Source organism: Sander vitreus, chromosome 16 (genome assembly GCF_031162955.1).
Source record: "Sander vitreus isolate 19-12246 chromosome 16, sanVit1, whole genome shotgun sequence".
NCBI lineage: Eukaryota > Metazoa > Chordata > Actinopteri > Perciformes > Percidae > Sander > Sander vitreus.
The window spans coordinates 11038081-11055992 of record NC_135870.1 but is presented as its reverse complement, the minus strand read 5'-3'; the positions used below and the strand labels follow the sequence as shown (position 1 = coordinate 11055992).

The 17912-nt window shown below is 38.6% G+C and overlaps 4 protein-coding genes across 5 annotated transcripts in view; 1 reads left to right on the top strand and 3 right to left on the bottom strand.

The window, feature by feature from the left end:
* The window catches only part of dym (dymeclin), a 56833-nt gene extending 51177 nt beyond the window's left edge, over positions 1 to 5656 (bottom strand). Inside the window, exons 1-4 of one of the 2 annotated variants that reach the window (XM_078271545.1) lie at positions 5588 to 5656; positions 3399 to 3609; positions 1345 to 1397; positions 1017 to 1110 (exon numbers count right to left, since the gene is read on the bottom strand). In XM_078271545.1, coding sequence (XP_078127671.1) covers positions 1017 to 1110; positions 1345 to 1397; positions 3399 to 3538 — 287 coding nt within the window. In that variant the 5' untranslated portion in view covers positions 3539 to 3609; positions 5588 to 5656. Of the gene's footprint in view, positions 1 to 1016; positions 1111 to 1344; positions 1398 to 3398; positions 3610 to 5410 lie in introns of both variants that reach the window. The other variant, XM_078271544.1, reaches the window with a different exon arrangement.
* A 670-nt stretch (positions 5657 to 6326) lies between these two features.
* c21h18orf32 (chromosome 21 C18orf32 homolog) lies at positions 6327 to 10025 on the bottom strand. Its single transcript, XM_078271549.1, has 3 exons — positions 9917 to 10025; positions 8291 to 8506; positions 6327 to 6711 (listed from the first exon to the last, which is right to left on the bottom strand). The coding sequence occupies exons 2-3, from the start codon at positions 8468 to 8470 to the stop codon at positions 6646 to 6648; spliced, it is 246 nt and encodes an 81-aa protein (XP_078127675.1). The 5' UTR covers positions 8471 to 8506; positions 9917 to 10025; the 3' UTR covers positions 6327 to 6645.
* Positions 10026 to 10033: 8 nt separating this feature from the next.
* Positions 10034 to 15588, top strand: rad1 (RAD1 homolog (S. pombe)). The gene is made up of 7 exons (XM_078271547.1): positions 10034 to 10136; positions 10541 to 10742; positions 10906 to 11014; positions 11153 to 11310; positions 11489 to 11589; positions 12190 to 12288; positions 12807 to 15588. The coding sequence occupies exons 2-7, from the start codon at positions 10548 to 10550 to the stop codon at positions 12982 to 12984; spliced, it is 840 nt and encodes a 279-aa protein (XP_078127673.1). The 5' UTR covers positions 10034 to 10136; positions 10541 to 10547; the 3' UTR covers positions 12985 to 15588.
* On the bottom strand, positions 13690 to 17535 carry bxdc2 (brix domain containing 2). Its single transcript, XM_078271546.1, has 10 exons — positions 17335 to 17535; positions 16829 to 16940; positions 16646 to 16689; positions 16497 to 16567; positions 16044 to 16093; positions 15877 to 15950; positions 15522 to 15572; positions 15080 to 15181; positions 14817 to 14945; positions 13690 to 14328 (listed from the first exon to the last, which is right to left on the bottom strand). The coding sequence occupies exons 1-10, from the start codon at positions 17482 to 17484 to the stop codon at positions 14086 to 14088; spliced, it is 1026 nt and encodes a 341-aa protein (XP_078127672.1). The 5' UTR covers positions 17485 to 17535; the 3' UTR covers positions 13690 to 14085.
* Between the last annotated feature and the right edge of the window lie 377 nt (positions 17536 to 17912).

Sequence of the window (17912 nt, the reverse complement as noted above, 5' to 3'; positions counted from 1 at the left end):
TTGCCGACTGAAACTAGAAACTGGAGCCTAACCCTTGAATTCATTTCCTCATGCCAAATTAATAAAGCATCGGGTTATAACATTGTAATCATCATCTTACACTGACTGAGCAGAACCACTGGAGCATACTCTAAAAACATTCAAAGTAGCGACGCTACTTTGAACTGGCGGTTCTCAAATAATAACACCAAAGTTCACTGATGGCCTTTGAGTTTCTGTACATCACATGCATCTCCTTTTGTACTACTTAAAATGTGAAGATGAAAAATCACACACACAAAAAAACACACAAGCCCAAGTAAGATCAAATCCTGTGTAAAATCTGTATATATATTAAAAAAAATAAAAATGGTGAGTATACCATTGCCTTCACCATGGCATGTAATGATACTACACAAGTAACTATATATTTACACAGAAACCAAATTGGGATAAAGTTGGTGAGAAACAAATGGGGAGGAAAACAAGAAATGATTGGAAGCATCCATTGCAAGCCACAATGTTTCACAACCACTAAACACACACACACACACACACACACACACACACACACACACACGACAATTTGCAGATGCCAATTATGTTAGCAGAAAATGTAGATTTGTTTATGGGACAAAATGTGTTATGAAATGTGAGAAAAATAGATGGGAGTCGATGGGGAACGATAACGCCAACCTCTAATGATGTTTAATAGAGAATGAGGAGACGAACCCGAACCCCACCCAAAACATTTTGGTGACTTGGGCAGGGTCAATCTCTGTGGAAATGAAGGTTGGCAGTGAGTGCAGGATAATGCCACATGTGTTGATGGTTATACCTCAGCAGTTTTCTCATGGGAAACTACAACTACTTCAATGTTTCTCCCCTGTAAAAAGAGGTGGTGGATTCCCTGACTGCGTGTGATCAAACAATAACTGGCCTGCACTCCCACACAGCGAACACTAACATGAACAGGGTCTATCATTACTAACACAGTCATCTGAATTCATTCTCTCCTCTGAAGTTCCCATACTCACTCTTGGCATTCTGTAGAGATTTTCAGCTCTTTGGTTCTTCCCAGGAAAATTCTCACGAGAGCGCCAAAGTTCCCCGTTCTGGGATTGTTTTCAACTTGGGGGGGGGAAAAAAGCAAGAGAGAACTAATTAGCAGCATTACATAAGATCCAAAAACGTCCATATCATAAAGTTTGGCATGCAAACAACAACAATAGGAAGAAACAAATGTGTATGTTTTTTTATTTGAAGTCTGGAGAAGTTGCGACAAGTTGACCAAGGTATTGACCAGTTAAAAATGTAATTAAAAAAAAACACACATGAAGCATATTTATATTATAGGCAACGTACTGAGGATCTTGGCGAGGGGGATAACAGCCTCTTCCAGTAACTTGGAGTCTCCACTAGTTGAAAGGAAAAAAACAGGGAAGAAGAAAGTTAGAAAGAAAAGGAGAAGATACTTAAAACATATAGAGAAAATGGATCAGAGGAGCCGATTGCTTGTATTAACTTCCTTCTGTTGTCATGCTAGAAAACTGCAGTAACCAAACACTAATAACATTTAAATAGTTTGCGTCTGCAATGACAGAAAATAGAAAATGTAAGTTGAATCATTTAAGTCATTTTTTAGGCAAAAATGGCAGAAATCCTCTGGTCCCACCTTCTCAAATATTAATATTTGCTACTTTTATAGTTTTTTTTTTATGAATATAAACTAAATATCTTTGGGTTTAGGACTGTTGGTCAAAGAAGACAAACAGAGGCAATCTGAATATGTCGACTTTGACTTTTGGAACTTGTGATGGGCATTTTACACTATTTTCTGACATTTTACAGACCTCAAAGATTAATCAAGATAATAATTGGAAGATGAGTCAATCATGAAAATAATCGTTAGTCACAGCACTGACTTTAACCACTAATAGTTTTGTGTTACCCCCAATGCATATATGTTCACTTTGTATCTTTATGTCTTGTATTTGTGTTTACAAAGAAGACAAATCTTTGATTATACAAGGAAAGCATAGTGCAATAATGAGCATAATTAGTACACAAGAGCCTATGCTCTGTCAACAACTTTTCAAAGATGAATGAATGAAACTCCTTTACTAAATGAAGATGTAAAATCAGTCAAAGTCCAGTTTCAAGACAGAATGTAGTGTAGTGTCTTTACTTCTCAACACTATTTACAAAGGATCTAAATGTTGATCTATTCTCAGCCAAGCAGGACAATAACTATAGGATCATTACTGAGGTGAGCTGTGCAAACATCCTGTCTGCAGTTTATTGTTGGATCCTGGTTGGGAATCATAATTTTATTTTATTTTTTTAAATCATACTTTCTCATTAGAAAGGTTGTGTGCCAAACGTTTCGAGGAGTCACTAATAGTTTGTTGTCCTTTAAAATATTTAAAACACACCAGTTATAAAACTTTGATGAAAAAAACACTTCCAGGAGATACATTTTCCACCACGGCCCCTAAGGTCTACAATTCAAAAAATGTTGCTACTGTTACTATTTTATCTCCAATGTGTTTCCCCTTCTGGCTGCCGTCTTGTTTTCATCTAGAGCTGCAACTAACATTTATTCTCATTATCAGTGTTGAGTTATTTCAAAATTAATTTCATTCTTCTTCTGATGTGTGTCTGTCTGTGTGTCTGTGTTTCTGTGTGTGTCTGTGTTTCTGTGTGTGTCTGTGTTTCTGTGTGTGTCTGTGTCTCTGTGTGTGTGTGAGTGTGCTCTTGTGAAAGTTCTTGACCTTAGTTTGGCAAAAAAATCCTCAACACAAGGTTTGTTTACTTAGCTTTACTAGCTTTCAACTACATTTTTTGACATCATCATCATTGTGAGATGCGTCTGAAAGCTCCGGAGAAAGCTAGCAAGTAGGCGCCATAATGACTTCAAACAGAGAATTGTGCATGTAAAGCTGTAACCAGGACTTTTTGTTTGGTACTTTAACTTGATAAATTCCTGAAACTAATAATCATTGAATCTAGGATGTCCCGATCGGATCTGGATGTATCAGATCGGAGCCAATACGGGCATTGTTTAACTGATTGGGGCTCAGCAGTCACCCTGATCACCTTACTCCGATCATTTACGTCAGTACATTCTACACCATTCTAAGTAGAAGTTGAATTTATATGCGATTTTTTCAAAAATGCTAGCTATACTAAGTTAAATGTATTTAGCTGAAGACACTTTTTAGTTACTTTGTTATTTTTGTAAACAAAAAAAACCGGTGTGTAGCTCTAATATCTAGGCAAATACAAGTATCGGATCGGGACAATATTTAAAAAATTGGATCAGGATCGGGGGCCAAAAAAGCTGATCGATTCGGGACATCCCTACTTGCAACATTCTGGCACATAATCAGACTACAGAACCATGTGTGTTTGTGTACCTGCTGGTGGGACTGATGAAGGTAAAGGAGATGAGCTGGTTCCAGAAAGGATCATTCTCAGATATGGATTCCGTACCCACCAGGGCCCTGAGGCTGGGGTTATCGGACAGGTCACTGACGTGGCTGGTGTTGGCTCCCATCTCTCTCTACTGGCTCCACTCAGCCAGACTCACCACTCTTCACTGCTTTTTCACCAGGCATATGCCAAATCCTGGGGCAGAGGAAATGCTTTAATATTTGATGTCATCACAGATAACAAACAACTATGTATGTCCTAAACTATGTATGTCTAAAAAGCCACTTCACAGAATGTTAGGCTTTAAGGACTGCAGAAAAGCTTCATTATGAGCCTGCCCTCAAACTCAAAATGTTTAGAAGGGGTCGCCTTGGTGGCCAAGGGGTTTTAAGGTGCCGACCATATAACAGCATCCCCAGTTTAAGTCTCTCTCTCTCTCTCTACACAACACAAATACAAACCCCAATTCCAATGAAGTTGGGACGTTGTGTAAAATGCAAATAAAAACGGAATACAATGATTTGCAAATCCTTTGAATACACTACAAAGACAAGATGTAATGTTTTTTGCAAATCCCAATCCCATCTTTTTTTGGAATGTGTTGCAGGCATCAAAATCAAAATGAGAAAAAAACAACAATAAAGTCTATCAGTTTGAACATTAAATATCTTGTCTTTGTAGTATATTTAATTGAATATAGGTTAAAAAGGATTCAAATCATTGTATTCTGTTTTTATTTACGTTTTACACAACGTCCGAAATTCATTGGAATTGGGGTTTGTAGATGCATAAATCCCCAAAACACTGTTGAACTGCTGGAAAGTAACTTAAAAAAAATGTTTCCTTGATTTCAAATGTCCTGGCAAAGAATAATTATCAACTCAACACACACCGCACATCTGCCAAATGTTGTTTACAATAAAAGGTTTGAATTAGCTCAGTAAAAAGCTGCAGTCACCAAAATGGCTATAATGGTCGTTACAACCATCTATGTACAGTAGAAAGGCCAGTAGGAGATGTAACTGGCACAGAACTGAGATTCATTTTATCACTTACCACTTGTAAACATAATTACAATTCAGATTAAACATCACCTCTAAATTAGTTTCACTAATCCATAGCAAAGATGTATCACAAGTAGCAGAGCTATCATGTGGAAATCTAAGGAGTGTATAAATAATACAAGAAGGCATGCTGCCACTGGGACTGATAATAGGGATATCTAATCTCCCGATCCGTGTATTTTAAAACAAATTCTTGATTTGTGTAATTATATGCAAGCAAAATCATCTGTCCTCACCAAGTCCAATACATTAATTTATTAGAAAGTCCAAGTTCACAACAGGATGACACATTAGGAACCAGGAAGTGCGTTTCTTTTTCTTGAAATGGCACACCTTTAGCACACAGGTGTAACCTGCGAGCCAACATTTGCCCAAGTAAACTGGAGCACACTAGAAGTACAGAGTTGTGGTCAACCACAGAGAATGATAGTTTATACCCATATATAAAATGTTTTATATCTACGTGTATACATCTATCAGTATTAATGGAAATACATGAAAGGCACAAATCTGAGCTAAGAGGAGATACACATGCCACCAAAACATGCTATTTGCTTCTTGTTGTTATTGTCTAACAGACAATTGTCACTTCAAAAATTAGTTTCCAGATTCACTGTGTAGTTTCCAGATTCAGTGTGCTATCTCATGCGTCTTTAGCTGTATCTGCTTATAATGTAACTGCACTTGCATCTGCTTGAGTTAACCAACTTGCAAGTTAGCTAGCTCATCCTGTTTCAAGTGCAAGAAATAGTCTCGGCAATTTTGACTTTCAACACGGCTTACTGGCAGTCACACATTAGCATTAAATCATAGCTAGGTAAATTTACGGTACTGATTCATGAGCGTGTACGGTTAACCGGGCAGTTAATAACTCACGGTCCAGTAAACAGCTAACGTTAACGCGGCTTGTTCGCTATCAGCTGACCGCTTACCTGTCATAAATGCTTCTCGCAGTTTCCACGGCTCTCTTGACTCCCAGGACCGTTAAAAGGCGACTGTTTTATACACTAATGGACAGTTGTGTCCAAATTTTTTCATCAAGTGTAATTTCCAAAAGCCAATAATTCAAACTGCAGGTCATTTGAGAGAATTAAGTTTACTCTACATACCTCTCTCCTCCATGTTTTCCACGTCGCCACCCTTTGCGTAATGACGACATGTGGGCGTTAGTTACGTCTGTGACGTTCCAGACAGAAATAGGGCCATAGTGCCTGATCTAAACCACGATCTAAACCAGACTGTATATAAAAACCATAACAACTTTGATTTTCTATCTACTAACAGGTTCTACAGTAGAACATTTTACACAGGATAGCCGCATCAATGGCTATCACACTGTCACATCAATGCACTTTTGAGATGGATGCACTTGTTGTCAGTATGGGATCAATGAATAAGCATCTTTTTTATATATACAAGATTGTATTTTATTTATTGATTAAATTTGACTGAGGAAAACTATTCTACCAAGAGTGAATACATACAGGTATACAAGTACATGTTGTAAAAAGAAGCATATATTATGTACACAATTGGCATGTATACAGGTATGTATGTATGTGTGCATGCCGGGGCTGAACTATTCATTTGTATCTACTTCCAGTTTTGTCTAAAAAAATATTTTACTCATTTTAAAATTGTCATGAAACTGCTAAAATCTTGTTTTTTTCACTATTTGTCATTACAAATCTCAAACCATTTTTCCACAGATATGATATTGCTGTTAGTTACATTTAAAATATCTCAAAAATACAAACAAAATTGAACCCTTAATGACTTTACAATATGAAGTGAGCAAGCTAGTTGAAGTGGAAGCCAATCTTAGTATGGGAGCAATAAAGCAGCCTCTTTTTTTTGATTTGAAGGGTTTCTTTTATTCATTCATTAAACTGCAAGTTTGTTTTAGAAAAACTATTCCATTGAGAGTGAATATTTGACACAGTAAAGGCATATATCAATTCATGATTAATAAGGAATATATATCAACAAATACCAATTTCTTAAAGTTATTGTATAACAAATGAAAAAGAAACGCACACTATGGAAGGTCATCAAAAACCACTCCATTCAAAGAAGAAATGATAAGTTAGTTAATAGTTTCTCTATTTTATATTAACGTACTGTAATATTTACACTGTTTTAGATGCATTATGAACATGTATAGCCGTCAATCTGTCTTCTTATCTGCTGCTATAAGGGATCCATTGGCAGTGACCTCACCGTTGCTTTCAGGCTGAAACACATGTGAAAGAAACTTTAAAAATGCAAATTATCATAAGTTAACATACAACCATGAAGATGTTCTAAAACGAACACCAGTATCAGTCATGATTAGGCCAAGTGAAACCCAACTTAACCTGCAAAAGCCAATCACCCTAAATTATGTTAAATATGAGAAAATACATTTACATTTGTACATTTGTCTGGATGAGTGGTTAAGTGGTTCCTGTTAGGTGAGTTGTGGAAACACATTTTTCTATTGGAAATACTTATTTTGAAGCAATTATCTGATATTCCTGCACTAGAGCAGTCATCATGTTAGAAAGAATCCTTCTACTATATTCTACTGATATTCAATGTACAATACAATATTGAGGCCTACAGCTCGACAAAAATAAATAAATAAAAGAAAAAGGGTTTAATTATTAAAATCTCATAACGAAGCACCGATACCACATTTTTCTTAGACTAAGTACAAGTACTTACATTTGGGTACTCGCCAATACCGAGTACCGATATAAGAACTTAATAATCCCTCTGGGGTCCGAGGGTGTTTTCAGACACACAGATGATTTTGGCCTGCTCTGATATTGTTGTCAACAAATGTAAGCCATATTTTCAAAGTACCATGCCTTTTTGCTATTCAAAGCTCAGTGCCCGTGGGCTGGACATTTCCCTGCGTTATTGTCAATAAAATAAATCATATTCCTGATATCAAAATACTGAGTGAAGTTTAGCAAGAATGAAGAACGTAAAGTCCAATGATGCCATTCACATGCATATTAATTAGCCATGTGGATTTACTGCTGTTAGAGAGAATGGTTTGTTTACGCCAGCAGTTACCAGTGTTTCTGCCGGTCATGGGACCTGTAAGGTTTCATTTTACCAGTCAAATGGGAAAAGTTCTAAAAGAAATATTTTCCTCCGTGTTTATTGTGCTAAAAAAACAATTGATAGGCAGGCTATATAAAGAATAATATCATCAAGGGATGTAGATTTATACTATTTATATTGAAATGTAGGCTACTTGCTACAGGCAGAGAGGTTAAAAGAATGAAATCAATGCACATAACATTATGCTGATTAAAATTAAACTACAGTGCAAACAAACTGGCTCATAAAATTATAAAGTGCTGAGTTGAATCAAAATAATTGTAAACAAGTGTCTTTCTGCAACTCGCGATGCACATAAGCCTTTGCCTTCCCCCAAGGCAACGTCACTGCGCTGTTTTGATGCGGTTCTTCAGGGAGAAGCCTCTCTCTGCTGGCACACTAGAGACAGGAATTACGCAGGCCTACTTTGGCCAGTATGACCCCCCCGGATAGATTTCACCATAATCCCAATAAGCTTCGCAGGCTGTTTAGAAAGTCAAGCCTCCGTAAGAGCTGTCATCATTTATGGCATCTGGATGTGCTCCTTTTACGCCGCCTACCTGCTCGACTAAGAATGTCACGTTGCTATGAGGTGGTATCGGAGTCATTTTATAATTACAAGTACATGTACATGCGCACGGCGTCGGGTCGATACCCGATACTGGCATCGGTATCGGTGCACCCTTAATAACAAAATCATTACTTTTCAATTAACTTACCATGCAAGTCCCATTACTCTTTTCGCTAACTTTTTGGTCAGTAGCGCCAGTCTCCTGAACCGCTTTTTTGGTCCAGAATGTATTAATAATAGGTGAAATGAAAGGATAGAGGAAAGGCTCCAAGAACCTCTTGTAGACCCACAACAGGACAGGAATCACAATACAGGGAATGCACACCATGGCTGTGGCTGAAACAGGCTGCACAAAATGAAGAATCTAAAGCAGAGAAAGAACACACAGAGATTCACAAGCTTTCAAAATAATAATAATAGTAATGTGCCTTTATCTCAGTCACCACAGACTGTTAAACATTTTATGCAAATATATGAAGAAAGATAATTTTATATATTGATTTCATTAATCAAGACATATGACTGAACTGTCAATATAGATATCCTTGTGGGCTATAGGGTGGCCATTTAATTTTTTTGAAATGTTTGGTTAAAACCCTGCATGTCTGTCCATGAGGCCACCTGAAAATACAAATTAGTTGACTGAATAGTGAAATTAAACTTATATATAAATGCTGAGCAGTTATTACATAAAAGCATAAACAATGCCCTTATGAAACAAACGAACACATTTTCTTGTATGCTTGGAGGTTGATGCTAGGTGTCTGCTAAGATCTGTGCATATGATTCAGGAATGAGGTCCATTAATCATGCACAGAGCACAGAGAAACAGGATCAAAACCAGGATTTTGATGCCTGACCAAAACACTGTATGTCTAATAAACTTAATGCTGACGGTGTGCGGGACTTCCGTTTTCCTATGCATCTGTTGACGAGGTGTGCATTAGATAAAACTTAGTTGGACTTTGAAGAATAGAAGTGAAAATTGTCAAAAATATATAAAAACTACAAAACTACAAGAAAAGTTCTAAGGACAGAGGGTGTCATATATTGTACAGATTGTAAAGCAAATGTGTGATATTGGGCTGTATAAATAAAATTGATGCAACTATTGTTGTGATGTCTGCTCACAGTGCCAAGGATGATTGAGAGCCAAAACAGCAGCAACGTTTACCAATTAGCCATCTACAAGATGATAAATCCTTAGGATGATTTGGGTAGTGCCCAACTGCAATAAAAACCTTCACTGGTCGATCATAGCAATGCCTGTTAGGGTTGTAGTACAAAGATGAATAGCAGCCAACCAGACTGTAGTGTCGACAGAGCTTCACAAGGGGGAGTATAACAAGCAGGTTTTAAGTGTCAAGATGCGAACTGTATCTGATAAAGTGTATTCTCCATATCACTTTAGTAAGCACATGTATTATGCCTCCCTCCACTAGTTCTTAAAGCAGTGAGGTTTGTCACCAGCGACCTGTTAGTAAAACTGGTGTTTAAAAAGCAAATGTTAAGTTAAAAATAGCAGAAAAGAGGCGGTGTTCTCTGCTCTCCTTTGCAACATTAATCGTCGACCTGCCGTGGCCCTTTTTGAGACAACTGTGTGTGTTATTAACTTGTCTTGTTACTGATCAGCGTCATCAGAGTGACTGACAGCTAACGTTAATGCTAGCTTCCTACCATCGCTCCGTAACGTTACAGGTATGAGGAATTATAATGAACCTGCAGACTAAACAGCATTTTTCTAGCCATACATTAACTAAGTAATAATTCTCACCTCTGTTGATGACAAAACACCACTGTTGTCACGTACTGCCGCTGTAGACGGGATATATTATTCTCATGTGTTTTGGTCTCTGCTGTGAAGTCTCCGGAATGCGATTACACATGCGCAATACCTACTTCCGTAGAAGAAGCGACTAGAAGCGGAAGTTGTCCGGGGCGCTAATCTTTCTTCAAAACACAATCAACCAAATGAGTTTCTGAATAACAACTGTGTAAGTGACCGACACATTATCAGAGTTAACAGTAAAACGTTGTACACGTTTATTTACTGGGGATGCTAGATAGTGCAATACATGGCACAGGAATTAGCAGCATCTCGCTATTTACGGTGTTTTTAACTGCTACATGTGATGCCTAGCTTAAAATAGCTAGGTAAATATCAGACAGCTAAATGACAGATTCGTGCGTGTATGCTATAGTTTACATGAAGCTTTTAAGTCAAGCGTTCCCTCTTGATTTGAAAATGAAAATGGTATCCAAGTTGCAATAAAAGAGTCCTCTCTATAACAACATTTTCGATATTTAACTTAGCTATTTTATAGTTTTGTGCAGATTTTACCCTCCTGAACATTTGCTGTTCAGACGTTCCTTGTAAAGTTCTGTGTCTTCATTTCAGTCCCACAATGCCTCTGTCAACCCAGTCGCAAGGCGATGCTGAACAATACGTTTTAGTGGCCAGTTTGGATAACGCTCGCAATCTGTCCAACATACTGAAAGCGATCACATTTAAAGACCATGCCATCTTCAGCGCCACACCCAACGGCCTGAAGGTTACTGTGGAGGACTCCAAATGTCTGCAAGCCAATGCCTTCATCCAGGTGTGCTTGCTTTACATAGTAATACTAACTTTAGTAGTACTTTTTCATTGAGCAAACACAGGAAGTGATCCAGCTGAATGCAGGAGAGTCTTGTGTTTCTGTTAAATGTATCCCCTTTAATGGCGATACTTGGAATAACAGACATGTCTTCTTTTTGTTCCAGGCTGAGATCTTCCAAGAGTTCACCATAAAGGACGATTCCGTGGGTTTTCAGGTCAACCTCACAGTTCTGCTGGACTGCCTCAATATATTTGGAGGAAGCACAGCACCAGGTAAAGATGAAGGAATCCAAATATATATTTATTTAAACAAAGTTTGCTAACTTTGTTCATATTTTAGCTATCGTTAGATTATTATCCATCTCAGCTATAATTTAACATTTTCATTAACTCCCTGGTGCGATGATGCAGGAGTATCAACAGCCTTGCGGATGTGCTACAAGGGGTACGGTTACCCCCTGACCCTGTTCCTAGAGGAGGGTGGAGTCGTGACTGTGTGCAAGATCAACACCCAAGAACCAGAAGAGCCAGTGGACTTTGAGTTCTGCAGCACCAACGTCACAAATAAGGTAAACATTCACTATTTCATGTAATGATAGGGATAAACTACTTTTCAGTTTCCTTACAATGTCACTTACTTTACAAACACATTAGGGATATTTGTGACAGTATCTGCAAGTTTTATAAAAAACAAACAAAAAAAAACATGACTGATTACTACTCATGTACCTCTGTCTCTTTTCAAAGGTGATCCTGCTGTCAGAAAGTCTGAAGGAAGCCTTTTCTGAGCTGGACATGACCAGTGAGGTGCTTCAGATCACTATGTCCCCCAGCCAGCCATACTTTAGGTGTGTTATCAAAACTAAAACAGCATTGCTACTTGTTCATGTTTACAGGACATTTGGCTAATGGTTATATTGCTAAAACTCCAAAGAACCATGTTTAGAATACATTAATCTCCTTTCAATAATGAAACGGTTAAATCTTTCAAGGTTGGGGGCGACCTCTAGCTCACCCAGTAAGAGCCCATGTAGGCTGAGTCCTTTGCAGCGGCCCGGGTTCGAGTCCAACCTGCGGCCCTTTGCTGCGTGTCATCCCCCATCTCTCTCCCTCCCGCCTTTCCACTGTCACTATCAAATAAAGGGAAAAGCCCCCCAAAATAATATTTCAAGGTTAAGGAAGTACACTAAACTCTACAATGTTTTTTTTGTTTGATTATACCAAACAAAAATCACCTCCTGCACACTGTCAGTGCTTATATGTTAAATGGATTGAGTAGCAAAGTTTTAGTCGCGACCTTCATCAGGGATTCTGTTTTAACAAAATGTTTTCCAATAAATTTACCATTTAGCGTTCACAGAATCAATTTTAGAGTTTTAGAAATAGTGCTGACAGATGCTTCTTACTACCTTTCAGCTAAAGCGCTCCTCACTTTTTCTGCTCTTCAGGTTGTCTACGTTTGGGAACTCTGGAAATGCCCATTATGATTATCCCAAAGACTCTGACATGATGGAGCTTTTCCGATGCACCAAGACACAAACCAACAGGTATGCACCGAGAAATAGTCTATACTAACCCTGGGGTGGACCAGGGGAACTGGAGATAGTAAACATATGAAAAGAATGGCATTGACGAAGTAGTGGATGAATGGACATAACGTGTGGTTATTTATTTCCCATAAGTTCTTTTTGAGTTTCATTTAGTTGCCGATGTGATGTGGTGATGGACTCGTCTCTTTAAAAGCTGATGATTACGATCCAATTCATATACCTCTATAATCTAACTACTTTTGTAATAACCTTTCTGACGGAAGACATTTAAATTGTCAGAGCAGGAAAAGCATAGATATAATTAATAACACTGATTGCTTTGTTCCATTTAATTGTATCACAGAGCCACACCAGTGAGTCAAAATATCTGCTATGAAAAGGACCAATTCTGCTGCCTCAGCTTTAGTTTGTCCACCTCTTGTACCACACACGGAGGAATTCGCTCTCTGTTTCTGTCTGTAATGAGTTTTATTAAAGCGCCACCTTCTGTGCTGTCCTCTGTTAATTGGCGACAGGTACAAGATGTCCCTGCTGAAGCCGTCCACCAAAGCCCTGGCTTTGTCCTGTAAAGTCTCCGTGAGGACAGACAGCAGGGGCTTCCTCTCTCTGCAGTACCTGGTCAGGAACGACGATGGACAGATCTGCTTTGTAGAATATTTTTGTTGTCCTGACGAGGAGGTGGAGGAGCAGTAATTACAAGTCTGTGGAATTTCCCTTTAAACAAGCACCTTAACTTCGGTGATGGCCGGTCGCTTTGAATTTGTAGGCAGTCTAGCCAGTGGGGTGCACACCAGAAATAAATGGAGGACTTAATGGGCCAAATGGATAATGGACACAGTGGCAAAGGCTGCATTGTTTTTACAAAATGGCCTGGTTCACTATTTGCCAAGCCATTTGAGTGGAGCATTTCCACTGGATTTGTGGAAAGATGATGTCACTTACCTGGTCTTGTCCCCGTGTGTAGTTAGACCACTATTATAACGAGTACATCATTCCATACAGATATGTACTACTGTTTGTTCCTATGGAGACTGAGGTACTTGTCTCCCTCGACATAAAAACATTGCCTGTAACTTCATGAGCATGCAGTTTGTAGACCAATTGTGATCTGGTCATGGTCTGTGTACAGTGCGATATCTTTCTGGCACTTCTGCCTTTTTTCTTTGACACATGGAGTGAGCTGGTTGACGGCCCATAAAAAGGAAGAGATTTAAGACACGTCACATGATACGGTTTCCTCAAGGGGTCTAATGTTGCAGGTTTACAGTAGGTCTGCTCTCAACAGGCCTTTGATTTCCCTGCAGCTCTCCACACACATGCCATAGTTGTCCATGTTGAATGTGTATGCTGACACCTTTAACAACCACTTGTTTGGAGTATATTGGACAACACAGACAGTAAGTTTAAATTGTTTTATTTCCATGACATAGAAAACTGCAGTCACTCAAAATCAATAAACAAGGTTGTTTTTTTTTACACTGATGGAATATTTACTTTTATCAAAAGGGCAAGTATTGTTTGCTGTATTGTTAAAGCTGAGACTTATTGCCAGCTACAATCGGCACAATCCTCCTAAACAAGGGAGCAAATTTACAATGGGTGAATCCACCTCTACGGCAACCGATGTCATACACAATGTAAATATTTAAGATTTCATACTGTCAAAACTGATAATTAAATGACGTTTTGCACATTAAGTCTTCTCTTGCTGCACTGTTGCATTACCACATTTCCTTGAGACAATAGTGAATCATGGCAGTAGTAAGCCACTCCCTCGGAATCGCGTCCCTCCAGTTACCTGCGTGCCATCCTTTGTCTTTTGAAAGCTTTGTGTTTGTTCTTCTTCATCACTTTAGGCGCAGGTGCTTCCGTTTGGATGTGAACAGCCTTCTCCTCAGCTGGCGTTAGGAAGACGTCGGCTGTAACGTCTTTGGCCACTTCCTGCTTCGCTTCAGTCCTCTTCGTTTTCTGCATCTCCTTCACCATTTGCTTTTCACGCACTCTGGCTGCGGCTGCCAGTCGGATCTCTCGCCGGTGCTGTGGGTGTGTGAAGAGAAATGTAACTGACAGTCAGAAACTAATAGCAGGGTTTCTGCAGGTCTTACCAAGTCAAAATTTAAGGCCTTTCTCACGACAAAAGTACAATGAAATGCAGAGTCACAAAAGTACTTTCAAGTACATAAATGTATTCAAATTGAATAAAAGCGACAGTAATAATAGTCTGTACACATACAGCGAATTATATATTTGGACTAGCGAAAGAGAACACCGCAGAATTTAAAAAAACATTTCAATGAGCATTAGAGGTAGCGTTGCATGGATGTAGGACAATTAAGACGCGTTTAAAATAATTTAAGACCTAGAACACAATACTTCAGCAAATTTAGGACTTTAAGGCCTAAAATATTGATTTTGAAATTTTAGACTTTTTAAGACCCCACGAAACCCTGAATAGGCTGTAGCAGGGTAATGCATCAGGCACACCACATGCTTACAATCTAGACTAGCAGGCACTGGATTTTTACCATGTTGGGAGACTTGAAGTCTGAGTTTTCAAAGAGCGTAGGCCCTCCAAAGCTCCCCTGAAAGATCTTGATGAGGTTGAGAACCAGGCGAGGTCCGATCTCCACTAGAGAGGCATCCTCCTCGATGATCTGAACGGGGCACAGAGAAAATATTACAAATGTAAAGAAAATAAATATTTGAATACTGAACCCACAACAGAAGAACAATGAAATATTTACTAATTTTAGCCTTGTAGACTTTGCTAAGAATTGTAAAACGTTACCTGGTAGTTTCTGAACCATATCCGGTTGTCTGCAATGGTGAATGTGAAGACGTGGTCCACAAACGGCTGACTTTTAGGGTGGTACCGTGGCGTGGAAAAAGTCTGAAACCGTAATGAGTACTTTTAAATTTAGAAATGTAGATACACAACCTACTCAGCTTTCAAACAAAGTAAAGCTTGCATATGGTTACATTCACTGCTGCATTTGAACAATGACCACCGACACTGTCCAAGTCATATTACATCAAGTTAACTTTAATCTAACACTGTCTAAATTTAAATTACACAATGCAAATGTAAAATTGTTGAACGTTCCAGTTAAATAACACTCCATCTCAGAATTCCACAATGTCATCTTCTGGCTGCAGTTGAACAGAAAGTACTTTGCTAGGTTATTACCAAAAGGGTTGTCAGGATTAATGTATGCATCTTGTATACACACCTGGATGAAGAGCTCCTTCAGTAAAGCAAAGTGGGGCTCCTTGTCAAATTTCTGTAAGAGACAAAAAGTTTAGTTCTGGTTCTGAAAAGTTCTTACCTTTTCATTGAACTACCAGCTGTCAACGTACATAAATGCATTTTTTGTTGTTGCAGCTGGGTAATATAGAACCCCTTAGTACTCAGACCAACAATGGGAAATCATGTACCAAGAGTGGAGAGTGTGTGCAGGTGAACATTTTATAGTTCAATTAATCAAAAACAATAATTAGACTGATAATTACTGAAATTGTCTGATGTCACGTTTGGATGGAATTACAGGTCTTTGTGGCACAGATGCCCATCGCTGAAATACTCACGGGATCGAACGAAAGCAGCGGCCTGGATCCTTTGAGGCAGTTTCCTGTCATCTTGAGTTCAGCCAGTGTGTGAACTGTGGAGGAGACAATCATATAAATCTTTTTTTTTTTTCCCATGGCACATGACAGATGTTGGACTTCAGGATTGTAGGACAGATGTAACTCACTGTTTTGAACCAGAAACTTTGCAGAAGGGCCATGAGGACTGTTTGAAATCCTATAAGAAAAGAACATTATTGAATTTACTTTGAATGTGTTCTATAACAGCGGTTACCAAATTGGGGGCCGGGGACCCCCAGGGATCCTTGAGGTGGTCCCAGGTGTTGCACAGCAAAAAGTAATTTATTTTTTACTATATTTCCATCCATAAGTAAAACAATGACAGAATGTATGACTCATTTGGTCATGGGCTTCATACACTTTGTTATAAAACATCTAAAAAGCAAAAATCCTAAAAGATACAGGACCCAGAGACAAAATCTTATCAAATGGGGGGGGGGTCCATGGATAAATTAGTGTCAGTTTAGAGGTCCTTGATGTGAAAAACTTTGGGACCGCTGTTCTATAACACCAATTACAAACGGGCATCATACTGTTTAGAGAATGTAACAAATACACACCACATATAGAGGTCCTGCTTCTTCTTGGCCTCAAAAAAGAGGCATTTGTTGCAGTTTTTGATCTCACACACCTGCAAACAATGCAGATCTTTAATTAATCTGTAATGTATCTGAATATACATACGTGTTCAAATCTTAAATAAACTCACCTCATTAACAATGAACAACTTGTCCTTTCTGTCCATTTTTGTATCTAAAAGACACAAGAAATACCTTGTTATTGTGGCAGTATGCTTGACCAAACTTATATCTGCTCAACATAATTAACAATGTGTAGTCCGCTCATGTGGGGTGTGTGAAATAATACTGTATAATTGACACAGGGCACCAACCTGCTTTTGAATGAGGCATCAGGGTTCTCAGGTCTTGCATCAAGTGTCTTGTTCTGAAGTTAATGCCTCTTGAGGAGAAAATGAGAACCCTTTCCTTGTTGGTCCATTTACCCTGTTCAAGATAATTTATTTCATCATATCAAAACAAACAAAAACACGCTTACAATTATATCATTTAAAACATCCCCGGTGATTCAGATGGCCTCCTTATATATTTTAATAATAGCCAGGAAACATTGAGCAAATCAAATGTTTGCTTGGCCCGGTTATGCGAGTGTTGATCTCAGACTGGGCACGTTGTGATTTAAAGACTTTATCTTTGTCGTGCTAACGTTACACATTAACATACACAAGGCAATGCGTATGTCATAGCTAAGTTACGGGGTATTTGCTGTTTTAGTATAACAATGGCATTAAATAACTTAAAGAAAACATACAACCGTGTATTACGCTAGCTAATGTTAACTCGCTACCAACTTCTGTGGCTAATAAGCACAAGCACTTACCAACGAAACCGGTGGTGGAATCGTGACTTCATTTTTCTTCTCCTGTTCGGCTTCTAACGGTGCTTCAGCTTTATCTACTACAAATTTCCCTTTCTTTGCCTTTTTATTAACAGGAGCCTGTCCTCCACGTTTTCTCTTGAACGCCGACATGTTTGTACGCCGATACAAAATCTCGCGTAGAATCCATCCAACTCAAACACACGTGCGGATAGAGCAGAGGAGGAGACCCCTAGTGGCGCGGAGGTGGTAGTGCAGGTACTAAACATGGCGTCACATCCGAAAAAACAACAACTAAAACTTAAACGAGGACTATGAATTTTCTACGACGGCATATATTAATTCAAAGCAATTATTAATTCATTAATAATTCAAATTATTATATTTTTCTAATTATATATAATGTTACATGCATCTAGAGGATGGTCTGGCAAAGCGAGACTAAATGTGATATAATGTCAACAGGGCCATTGCCAGGAATTTGGAAACACTGAGACTGAGGTCAGAATCAGCTTTATTGGCCAGGTTCGATAGATAGGAAAGTGAGGAATATAAAATATACTGTTAAGTATACAGTATAA